We start from the raw sequence: 12,318 nt of genomic DNA, 5'->3' as shown, positions 1-12,318 counted from the left end.
TTTCAAATACACAAAATTAAAAATTTTATTTATTTAATTTCCACTCTTAAACCAAATTTTTCAAAAAAAATTAACACTCACCTTAAATTTTTCATCAATAGCGAAATATTAAAAAATATTGCAAATATATTCGAATTTGTTATAATTCTTAATTTTACAGAAAAGAAACCTATCTCCAAAAAGTCAATAAGAGTTTTTAAAAAACAAATTATGTCAGAGTATGACAACCGTCTTTTATAAAGTATGTGTTCGAGTATAATAAAATTTGGTGGCCATCTTGTTCCCGTTTGATCTTTTCTGCAAATATAATCTTTTTCGAATTGTTTACAAAAGTATTTTTTTTTTAAACATTTGAAAATACCTAAATTCTGAAACCGTCATTAGTTTTTTTTTTGAGAAATTAAGAAAAACAAGTTGCAAACAATTACACGATTTCACAAAATTACAAAGAAAATTCGGGAAAGTTGTAATAAAAAAATAAGTTTTTTTATTACAACTTTCATCTGCCCAATATTAACTCTTAGAAATCAGTAATATTCAATTTCATAAAATTTTTTGTTCTTTTTCACTCCCAGGAGGAGCATAGAGCTAGTGCATGACATTATAGATAATTATGCCACAGTTTCATTGCTTCATAGAGTTTTTAACTAGGTAGCCTGCCGTAAATACTCATAATATAGTTACTTATTTAATAATTCCAAAAAACCAACCGAATAAAACAGAACCTAAAATGTTAAAACATAGGAAATAGCAATTAAATGTTATATTAAGAGTGTTATACTAAATTAAAAATATAAAAGACAACAAATTGTATTTAATTTTTATTGAAAAATGTTCTATTATTATTATTATTAAAAAGTTATATATCCACAAAACTATTATATTATAATTGTTACCTGAATCAAAAACATAAAGAATCGAATTATATAAACCATAAAATAAATACAATAAAAATAAATGAAGTATAATGATGGAAATATTGTGAGCACATACAAAGGAACAGATTGGGAATAAAGTCGCAGATAATATATTATAACTATAATTTCACAGAAATAATTAGAATACTGAACTTACCATTGATTACTTTTTTAAATACCTTGAATTTACATTCGCCAGGTTTGTAACTCGCAAAAAGAATGCGACCCAAGGAACCTCCGACTTCCATTGCTCGCTAATTGAGATTAGTTATTGAGATTAATTAAAGCCGATTATTACTCGTAATTGAGATTATTAAAGCCGACTATTGAGATTGGTACTCTATGAATATAAAAAAAATTTAAGATTCTGATTCTGAACTCCTGTTAAAATTATTTTATATTACCCAATATCAAAATTACAGCAATACGATTTTGATACAAAAATCAGTAATTAAAACTTATAGCGTTTAGTCAAGTAATAATAGAGTATAACAGTTATTGAAAGAAAATTAGTCAGATACGTTTAAATAATTTTAATTGAGCTAAAAACTTGTTAAAAGTTGAAAAATTTTTCTACATAGTTCCTTATTATCTGCGTCTTTTTTCACACAAAAAGTTTTACTTCACTTCACACATTTGACCGAAAAACCCAACATTTGACAACGCAAATAGGAAGCTTTTATAAACCATTATTAGAATCCTTATAAAATTTCATAATATTTTATAGAGGATTTACAAAATTTCGTTTTTAAAATTCATTTAATCCACGAATTTATTCGAATACAAAATAAAATACCCAAAATATTTATTCAAATTGTTATAATTACCATAATACTAATTATTTTAAAATAATTATTCCAACAAAATTAGTTAACCCAAAATATGTGTGAATGACATTTAATACTGTAACAAAAACTGTTATAACACATACTATTTTAATATAATATATATACGTATAACAATATTTTAGAAAATTGAAATGTTAAAAATTATATTTTACAGAGTTTAACAAAATATAAGTGTTATATAGAAAAACCAAAATGAAGAAATTCACTTAATCTTAATTATTATAATATTATATTAATTATTTTATTGTTATATTTTTAAAATTTATTTAAAAACAAAAAACAGATGAAAATTTTTAAATATTTGTATATATTGTATAATTATATTGAAATATTTTTTTATTATATTTGTAAATGTATAAACAAAAATGTGCATGTGCGTTTTATGTGATTGAATCATTAAACACAAAAATAGGTAATTGTAATTTCCAGGTCTTAGATTTATCTAAGAATAAAATTGCTAACAAATATGACCCTGTAAGTTATTAGAAATTTTGTTCAGTTTACGAACTATATTTTAAGTGATCGATCCCAAAGGTCCGGCTTTTTAAACAATATTTTTTTACAAATTTCAGACGGAATATTATTCTAATTACACGTTCAACATTATTTTCCAAAAAGAAATAATAATTTGACGACGTCAAATCGTACTATCTCAACAGCCAATTTACTCTATCAATTATGCCAATTTAATAGAGTCAATATGACATTGGCTACTAAATTGAATTATGTGCTAATAACAAAAGTACCGAAAATGAAACATGCTGCAATAAACAAAAAAATGGAAACTCTTATACTCTCACACTGACAGAATTTAAATAAAATCACATTGAACTTTACGTGTCACCCTAAAAATTTTCCTTGAAAATTTGAATAATGTATAGTTCAAATAATGTATTAACTGTAAGAAAACTGCTGCTGTGCTACTGTATATCCGCCGAGATTCAAATTAACTGTTCTACATTGATTCAATACAAATTTACCTAATATAAATTTATTAAATACACACATGTATATTTTTAATCTCAAAAAAATTTTAATAGAATAATTTATTTTTTTAAACCAATCATTTATAATTATTATATTTATATTTTTATAATTATTAACCAACCAGATCAAACCAAAGAAATTTATATTATAGAAAATTATTAATATATTTTAATGAAAAGAAAAAAAAACAAAAACAACAAACAGAATTATTATTAAAACAATAGGTGATTTATAAAATAAGAGAAAAGAAATAGCATTTAAAATTAAATAAAATAAAATTAAAAAAAAAATATTTTAAAATGTTTTATTTGGAGAATGAAATTTTTCCAAAAATTTTAAAATTATTAAGAAGATATTGGAAAATAATTAAAAACTAAATTAGCCGTAATTTCTATATAACAATGTAAAAGCTCGATTAATTTTCTGCACCCTATTCTAATTGTGTCCTTAAATTCATTATAATTAATTGTAATAAAACTAATATATAATTAAATTTCTGTTAAATATTTAAATACAGTGTAAAAACTCAACTGAAAATTCTTAAAAATTATACCGTATATTTGCTAAAGCACCGTTTTCAAGCTCCAATTATTACCATTTATTTACCAAAGGACAAAATATTTCACTGGATTTGGTAGGATTTTTGCACTTCATACTTGGTTGGTTAATGATTTACTAAAAAATCGAGGAAAATTACTATATTATCTATTGATTTTACTCCAAAACCTTGTGTTATTCACATATCACATTTAAAATCACTTCAGAATGAAATAAATTTCACTTTTTAATAAAAATTTTACTCATTGAAGGGAAAGAGCACATAATCGACCGTAATGTATATTGTCTAGTTTAGTGAAACTAATACAGAAGATTATGAAAATACATTTTAAACACTTTTTTACAATTTTAAGAACGCTAATAAACTCTTACTGAAAATATCTAGAAAAATGTAAATTTAACTCTCAGTAGTATTTCGTCTTGTGCCGACTGAATTCCCAAAAAATTCACCAGTCAGTTCCGATAATAACTAAAATTCAAATATTTTCGGTAAAAACCGACAGACCGACAAACCGAAATCTCTCTAAAAATAGTTTATTTACGTTTCCCTACAATGGAAAAGTGTGCTTCCATAAAAAACTCGAAATACAAATTTTGTTGCCATCACATGACCTCCCTTATTGCATGCAAAGCGGTCAATTAAACATTACTCTACAAAACAGTAAAATTTTCTAATCTCCCAATCGTATAATAATTTTACTATCATCGAATTTTTTTACTTATAATAATTATACTATAGGAATTCATATTCCTAGTACTAAGGTTGCATAACAAATAGATGATGCTTACAAAAAAACGAATTCCAAATCTGAAATTTACTAATGTACATTGCCTAATTTTAATACCTTCTTGCTAAATTATAAAATTACCAAAATTTCAATTTACTCTATATACAATGACGCACATACACACACAATACTAGGCTCCTTCCTACAAAATTAATTAAGATTTCGTACATAATTCACGTTTATTATTATCTTGAAAAAAAAAACCAAACTAATTTACATAACTTTGTTGTCCTTTAAAATATTTTCAACAACATTTTGAAATAAACCTTGTAATTTTAATTCATATTTTCTTAAATTTAAATTTCTTAAACCTAAAAGTAAATGACCAAATCTTGATAAATTTGATTTTTGCATAATATATCTAGCTAATGAAAATAATGTTTGATCGGCTAGACTCTCTAATTTTATATAATTTTCTGTATTTAATGCAAATTCTTTACGATATAATATTAAATTTTCTAAAAATGATAATTCAACTAAATCAGCTTTTAATTTTTTTGCTTCATCAATAATATCTTTTAAATTATTATCACCAGTTGATTGTAATACATCAGTAATATCTAATGACCAATGTGATGCTCTTAATATAAAAAATTCATTCCAGACATTTAATAGAATAATATTTTGTTGATTCAAATCTATTAATTTAAATTGTTCATTATTACGAGCTTGTTTAACACATGTTATCAAAATTTGTATAAGAATTTCATATTGAATAAATTCATTATTAAATGTTGTAGTTATTGGTTCTGTTAAAGCTGGTGTCGGTATAACAATTTGATTTTGATTTAAATGTATTATTGTTGAGGAATATGATAATTTTGTATTCTCATTCTTTGTTATATAAGTTTTATTTAATGAACAATCAATTTTATTCCTTTTCATTTTATTGGGTCCAATTTTCGATAAATTTTTATTATTCAATCTTTTTCGGTAGCATCTAGTTTTAGAATTTTGTTGATATGAAATATTTTGATTTTGACGGTCAATATTTTTATTTGTTTGAAATTTTATTCGTCTTGGACCACGTTCTTTTTGTACAGCTGCAATATTCATTTTAGCAATGAAACAACGTTGTAAACGACAATATGGGCACCAATTACGTCTTGCCTTATCAACAATACAATTTCCTCTTCCAGTAATACAAACATATGGTGTACCTTTACGTATACTACGTTTAAAGAAACAAGAACAGCCATCACAACAAATTGCACCATAATGTTTTCCGGAACTTTTATCACCACATACTTTACATGGTATGATAGTAAAATTTTCTATTATACTACCATTAAATTGTGTATAGCTTTCTACCATTCTAATAATTTTTTAATTGTAATATTTTATATATAAAAGAATACTGTTATATAATTTAATTTTAGAGGTGAGTACAATTAAGTAAGACTTTCTTCAATTAAAGTCGCGGCAATACTGAATAAAATTAAAGAAAATCACTTGGTTTTTATAAGTTTACGCTGTTGTTAATTGTGCTTTGTGCTATGAAATTTTCTTTATAATATAACTCCTTAAAATGTCCTTAAGATAACAATGCCGCGATTTATTATCAAAATTATTATTCAAATAAAATATGAAATCTATTAAAATGTCCTATAATTTGAAGTTACAACAAATCGGTGGTCGATTATTTGATTATAAATTGTAAATTGACATGATCATCAATAATGGTAAGTTAGAAAAATTAAATGTTTACATAAAATAAACCATTATAATTTACCAGTTCCAGTATTTTACCTTTACTAGATTATTTTAAATGATGAGAATGCAAATTTTCACTTTCCTCATAAGTTTTTATTCCACATTTTTTTTTTTCGCTTTTTGCATACAATTAATTGTGTTCATGTTTATGTAATCATTGTGTGTGTGTGTGTAGGTATATAAAAGAGTCATACTTACCTTTTTTTTTATTTATTAAAATTCTTTAAAAATGAAAATAATAAATGTTTGCTTTGTCACTTTTACTTGGTGATTGCTAAACCAAAAAAAAAATTTAAACAAAAACCATACACGTTTTTCCTCTTTTAATATCCTTATAGTATCCTTAATTGTTTAGCCAAAGTGGTATACATATATAGAGTTGTCGCCTGTCACTTGTCGTTGTCAATTTCAACAATAACGTTTTTTATTCTTAATTTTTTTTCTTCTCTTTATTTTATAACTTTTTATTCTTGCAAATGGTCAGTAATTTTTTTTTGTTACTGTTTATTCTTATTTATTTATCGTTACGATTTCTAAAAAATTCATGGTTTTTACTCTTCTTACAATTTTTATAATAAAAAGAACAAGAAATTTTAAAATTAATTATTGGTTTATAATGTAGAATAAAGAATATTGGGATATTACGTCGAGTTGTTGCGGCTGAAATGGGAGATAAGTTTTAATGAAACCCATACACTTCTTTTTAATTTCATTTCTAAATTTGACCGTCAAGATTCGAGCACAATATATGATTTTTGGATAAATTACTGTGATATACAAAAATTTCGAAGACAGTGCTATATTTATTTTTTTTTAGAAAGCAAAAATTATCTCCTTCTGTTGTCACTCTATAATCAAGTATTTTGTGAAAATTTGAGGTCCGGCATTGTAATTGTTGTATGAACTAGATTTAACTTAATGGCATATAGAATAGAATGATGATTGAAATAAAGAAAATAACATTACATTCCCGCCGAGTTCATAAAATGTCTTACAATATTTATTTCAGGTTGAAATCTATATTCGTGGTGGGTAAACGATATAGACGTTCCGAAGTCAAAATTAAAAGATTCATGTATGCTAAGGAATGTGCAGCTTAAAGGAAGGTAAGTCGTTAATATGCAAACTTTGGATACCATTCAACATCTAATTTTAATTAGTTTTTCGCATGATAATATACCGAGCTCTGCCAGAAATGAACCTTCCTTTCCCGTATCATTCCCGTGTGAACAAAAATTAATGACAACAAATAAATTTTTATGTATTGTAAATCTGAAATTTATTCATGTTCTAAATTCCACCGCAATCAGGGTTCGTGTAAATGTGTTTTTATAATTTGTCAGAATTGATTTTGCTTTCGAGTTCTTTTAGGTTCCATATTTTTTATAGGCAATCTGAATACCTACATTTTCATACATATATATAAAAGTTGACAAACAACTCTAATAAATTAGAATAAAATTATTTACTTATACGAGTAGCATTAGAGTTTCCATGAACAACTATTTTTTTTTTCTTAAAATAGCGAAAGAAAATATTAGAAAGGAGTGATTTCTAATAAATTTTTGTTTTGTCTATTTTGCTTTTAATCGGTAAATGTCCTGATGATATTTTAAAAATATATTTTTCATTTTTCTGTTTGTTTTTTTTTAATATGTGGTCACCAGCATTGACAACTTTATTATTTGTTTTTTGTTTTTTCACACTTTATTAAAAGTCCTTTTTCTTTTCTAATTTTTTTCTGTTCACGATGGATTTAATAAAACTGCTATAGTGTTGCTTACTGTTATATTCCGTTATTTATTCAATAAATTGTTGCGAGTATTGTTATCCTTTTAAATTAAATGGTGATAAATTATTTTGTAAACTAGTTGTAATTATTTATTGGAAAAAAAGGATTTGTAAATTGGTGTTGTATTTAAAGGGCGAAAAATTATTCAACGTTTAATTGAAAAGACAATGGTTTTTTTTTGTGATTTTAAGAATTGATTTAATTGTTTTGGTGCTTTATTTTTTATACTTACAATAATTTTGAAAGTCACCAAATTTTGTTTAAATACCATTTAAAATACAGTGATTCATTGATAATTATCTAAAGGGTAATTATCAAATAATATCGCATAACTCCCTTAAATAACTAACGTTTCAAATATTAAGCAATTAAAATTGAATAATAAGAAATTTTTGCCTTAAAAGTATTAGATATAAGAAAGGAAGATACCTAGACTTCATATTGTCACATTTGCAAATTTAAAAGCAGCAGAAAAAAATCCTTGTTTCAATTGTATTAAACAGGTAACTTATGCATTTATGATTTCAAATTAGGATGAAATGGTTATGCTGAAAGATTATGCTATCACACAGAACATATATGACTGCCTGCACGCAGTGAATTTAAAAGGGAGTTCGATCAGTAAAGAAATCGGCAATTGAACGAACCCGATTTCGGCCCATTCCAAGCAGCTTTGAGGAGAACTTCTTTGGGCAAGATGGAAAGAACAAATTCGCATAATCACATCCCTCTGAAACCCCCCAGGGAAGATTTGATTTCTTCTAAAGCAGGATGTGAAGTCTGCCCTTAATGACAGACATTGACAGTCCACAGAGAAGGACGGGTCGAATGAAATGGACCTCAGATACCCTCCGCGCCTATACGTCAGCGATCTCGTTACCCTCGTACCCGCTTTGCCCTGGGCGTTACTCTGCTTGTTGATACCAACGCTAGAAGCACGAGCACACTTCTCCAAACACGCTTGAATGTGATCTGCATCGATTGGAGCGCCAAAAATGCATAGATGTCGCGATTTTATACGTGTGTCTGATCGCACTCCGTACACGTTCGAGCCCACCTCTGAGTCCGTTTTGTATCCATCAGTGTACCAAACACTAGAACCAATCTCAAAAACTTGACTACACGACTTCGTATCCCCGATCGAAGTTATACCGCAAGAGACAGACGTCTGAGATGGCTATATTTTTTCCCTGCGACATGATTTAATACACATGGGAACCTGTTTGTTACTATCATATCATTTAAGTTTTGATTTTTTACATAAATTGATTTTCCACTTTTAAATTATAGTTTCTACTATAATGAACCCGAAAATTTTTCACACTGAGTCATTAAAATATAAAAACCAATATCATTAATTATTATTTCACTTTGAAATTTTCCAAAATCTTATAAAATCTACCCTTCTTAATTGAACAATTTAAAATATTTCAAAAAATTTTAATAATATTTGAATTTGGTTTTGTACATGCAAAGCTTCTTATAAACAAATATTCATGCTTACGTATAGATGGTTAATACCTTACAATATTTAAATTTTTAGGTAGCAATGTGTGTGTTTTTCTTTATTTTTAATTCTTTAATTTACTTTTAACTTTAAATTGTAAATAGAACTTGTAAGCCTGTTTTGAATTTATTTTCTTTGATTCTGTATTTAAGTATAGAAAATTGTATTAAATGATTTAAATTTGGTTTAAGAACTTACATATACATATATATAAAACTATTTTCTAAACGAATCTTTTATACATATATTTACAGAGAAACACATTTATACGTACATATACATATTTACATGGTGATTCAGTAATGAGTACAAATATGCCATCTTTTCGAGAGTAAAAAATTAAGATTCCGAGATACAAGGACTTTAAGAAAATTTTTTGGTCCTTTTGGAAGTGAAAGCTACAAACGAAAGAAAATTTAGTCATATACCTTACCTTAAAGACCTCGATAAGGTTTTTTAAAAACAACTCTTCCTGAAGCTCATATCTATCGTAGACCGCATCCTATTCTAAACAAGAATAGGGTTTTGACACTAACTTCTGAGCAATCCTCTATTCACCCTGTACACGAAAATGTTTAACAAAAATATTATTTTTGTGTTAAATTCTCTCTCCTTTCTTGTCCCTTTTCTTCCCTTGTATCCTTTTTTAAAAATCATTTCTGATATTTTATTTTATTATTCTTATATTTTGTTGTTTTGCCAAAAATTAACTTTAAAGGATTATTCACCTTACAATTATTAAAAATTAATGTAATAAAATTTTTTGTTTTTTTTTTTTTTTTTTATGATTGTTACAACTATGGTCTTTCAGTTTTCATTTCAAACTAAATTTTGTTACATAAAATTTTATGTGAAAAACCTACAATACAATCATATACACATTTATACTAGTAAATAGGTATAAATAAATAAATATTTTAAAACTAACCACAAAGGAAAAGGATCTTGTATATGTAAAAAAAAAACAGAAAATAAAAATTAATCTCACAGAACAATCTTAAATTCCAGGTGAGAAACAAACAATTTAAGAGAATTTAAAAGAGTAAAAGAACACTGTATATAAGAAACTATATTAGCAATATTAGTAAAAAACCCTGTATATGACACTGAAAATTATTCAGTCACTGTAGAAATGGTCACCCATTAATTGAGTAATATTGTTCTCTGTGAATAAGTTTTTGTTCGTGAATAACATGTTGGCAAATTTACCCCTAAATATTTTGATCGTATCTTATCCTGGAGCTAATCCTTCTGAGTCTTAGAGAGTCCTTCCCAGAAAATAAATGTCCACCACGCCAGAGTAGCTTCGGCTGTTCTGGCAAGGATGTTCACTAAGAAACGTCTGGCCATAGCCATGATACAGGAGCCCTGAGTATTCAAGGGGCAGATCAAAGGACTGTTAATTAGAGATGCACAGGTAGTATGGGATTATGGGCAGGACCGACCCAGGACCTGCATTCTAATTAGGGACCTCATACCTGTCAGGGCCCTCATTAATGTTGGGGGCAAGGACTTGGAGATAGAGCTCGCATCAGCGTACTTTCCGGGGGATGGAGCATCCCCTCCGCCACCGGAGGTACAGAGGCTTGTGGAGCAGTGCAATAGGAAAAGGTGGCCACTCATCATGGGCTGTGATTCGAATGTGCATCACATTGCATGGGGAAGCAGCGACACCAACACTAGAGGTGAGTCTTTATTAGAATTTGTAGTTAAAGAAAACCTAGAAATATTTAATGTAGGGAATGCCCCAACTTTTGTGCAGGACACGACGTCCTGAGGATTGGCAGATTATCGATGCATCGGGGCGACATGGTAAGGAGGTACAACTTCGAGAAAAATTTTGCCTCGTTGCTGAGTAACAGAAGGGACTGGGAGCGTGACTTTTCTGGTCGCCCAGTGGGAACACACGTTATTAGATGGTACGCAGATGAGTCAACGACCAATATTGGGACGGGTGCGGGAGTATCTGTGCCAAGAACCAAATTCTCCGAACCTATGGGAACTTTTCCGAGTGTGTTTCGGGCTGAGTTGCACGCCATTGAAATGTGCATGCGGTTCAGCCTGGAAAGGGGGTATCGGGGACAGGAGATAATTATTATGTCGGATAGTCGGGCTGCGATCGGAGTGCCGAACTCGTTTTCAGTATCCTCCGCGACAGTATGGGACATACTATTCGTTGGAATTAAGGAAGGAATCAGAAAGAAGGCGGTCGGAGCGCTGGAGAAATCTTCCGGGGCTGCGGCAAGCCAAGGGGCTTCTGGGAGATTACGACCAGAAGCGATTTAAGAAAATTATAGGGATAGGCAAGAACCAGATGAAAGTCCTCACCAGCATTTTGACGGGTCTCTGCAGGCTTTGGGGACACCTCAGTCGGCTGGGCCTGGAAAATGAGGATACTTGCAGATTCTGTGGGGAGTATGGAGAAATCTCGGTGTACCTCCTGGGGGAGTGTGATTCTCTTGCTCGTGGGAGGGAGGAGGTTCTGGGGGACTTTGCTCTAACGGTGGCGGAGTTACGTTCTTCTGGTCCCCACAATTTGCTTGAGTTTATCAGGAGAGTGGGTCTCCAGCGTGTGTTGCAGGTCATGCCCCGCATCCCCTTGTACAAATCTACTATTCTACAAATAAGTTTGATGTTCAACCGTAAAAAAAAATGACAGGACATACCATAAGAATTGCAATGCAATTTCGTTTAATTTTTCTTAATAACTGGAACCATACTAATATAAAACATGTATGTAGAACCAAATAACAAATTCAGAAAAAATTTAATTTTATTGAAATTATTCAATACCAATAACGCAAAAAATTCAAAAACGTATGGTAACCCTAACAAATCCTGTTTCACTACTTTAATAAAATTTACTGATTTCCAAAAAGAACGTGTATATAATATATTTCGTGTACCTCAGAATTTGAGCCTAAAATCACTTTAATTTTTATACAAAATGAAAAGAAACTTCACATTCCTTTTCGTACCTTTAATAAAAATAAAAATCCAAAAAAAAAAAAAACAAAAACAAAAATAAGTGAAATTTGTGACCATAAAACGATTTTAATAAACTTTATAAAAATGCCCCCAAGACTCCTATATTTCGAATGCCCTATTTGTTCTATGAACTTTTCATTTTATGATTTTTCCTTAACATTTTTTTTTGTGGCGAAAACAAAAATTTTTTGAGTAACTTCATACTAATGATGATGATTAC

The 12,318-nt window shown here is 28.4% G+C and overlaps 1 protein-coding gene across 1 annotated transcript; it reads right to left on the bottom strand.

The window, feature by feature from the left end:
* Positions 1–684: 684 nt before the first annotated feature.
* On the bottom strand, positions 685–5,412 carry LOC129608108 (nuclear receptor subfamily 2 group E member 1-like). Its single transcript, XM_055519431.1, has 3 exons — positions 5,110–5,412; positions 4,632–4,719; positions 685–725 (listed from the first exon to the last, which is right to left on the bottom strand). Exons 1-3 carry the CDS (start codon positions 5,410–5,412, stop codon positions 685–687), a joined length of 432 nt encoding a protein of 143 aa, XP_055375406.1.
* Positions 5,413–12,318: the final 6,906 nt, after the last annotated feature.

This window comes from Condylostylus longicornis, unplaced genomic scaffold, assembly GCF_029603195.1.
Source record: "Condylostylus longicornis isolate FDR11 unplaced genomic scaffold, ASM2960319v2 ptg000030l, whole genome shotgun sequence".
Classification (NCBI taxonomy): domain Eukaryota; kingdom Metazoa; phylum Arthropoda; class Insecta; order Diptera; family Dolichopodidae; genus Condylostylus; species Condylostylus longicornis.
The sequence above is the reverse complement of the archived record's forward strand: the minus strand, read 5'-3'. Positions and strand labels throughout refer to the sequence as shown.

Excerpts from the sequence above, each read along its gene's own strand:
- LOC129608108 (XM_055519431.1), bottom strand. The coding sequence starts at position 5,412 with ATGGTAGAAAGCTATACACAATTTAATGGTAGTATAATAGAAAATTTT. Across the intron at positions 4,720-5,109 it reads AACGTGGTCCAAGACGAATA|ATTATTCTATTAAATGTCTG; the intron begins AAATTTCAAACA and ends AATCAACAAAAT. Across the intron at positions 726-4,631 it reads TGATGTATTACAATCAACTG|GTTCTGTTTTATTCGGTTGG; the intron begins GTGATAATAATT and ends TTAACATTTTAG.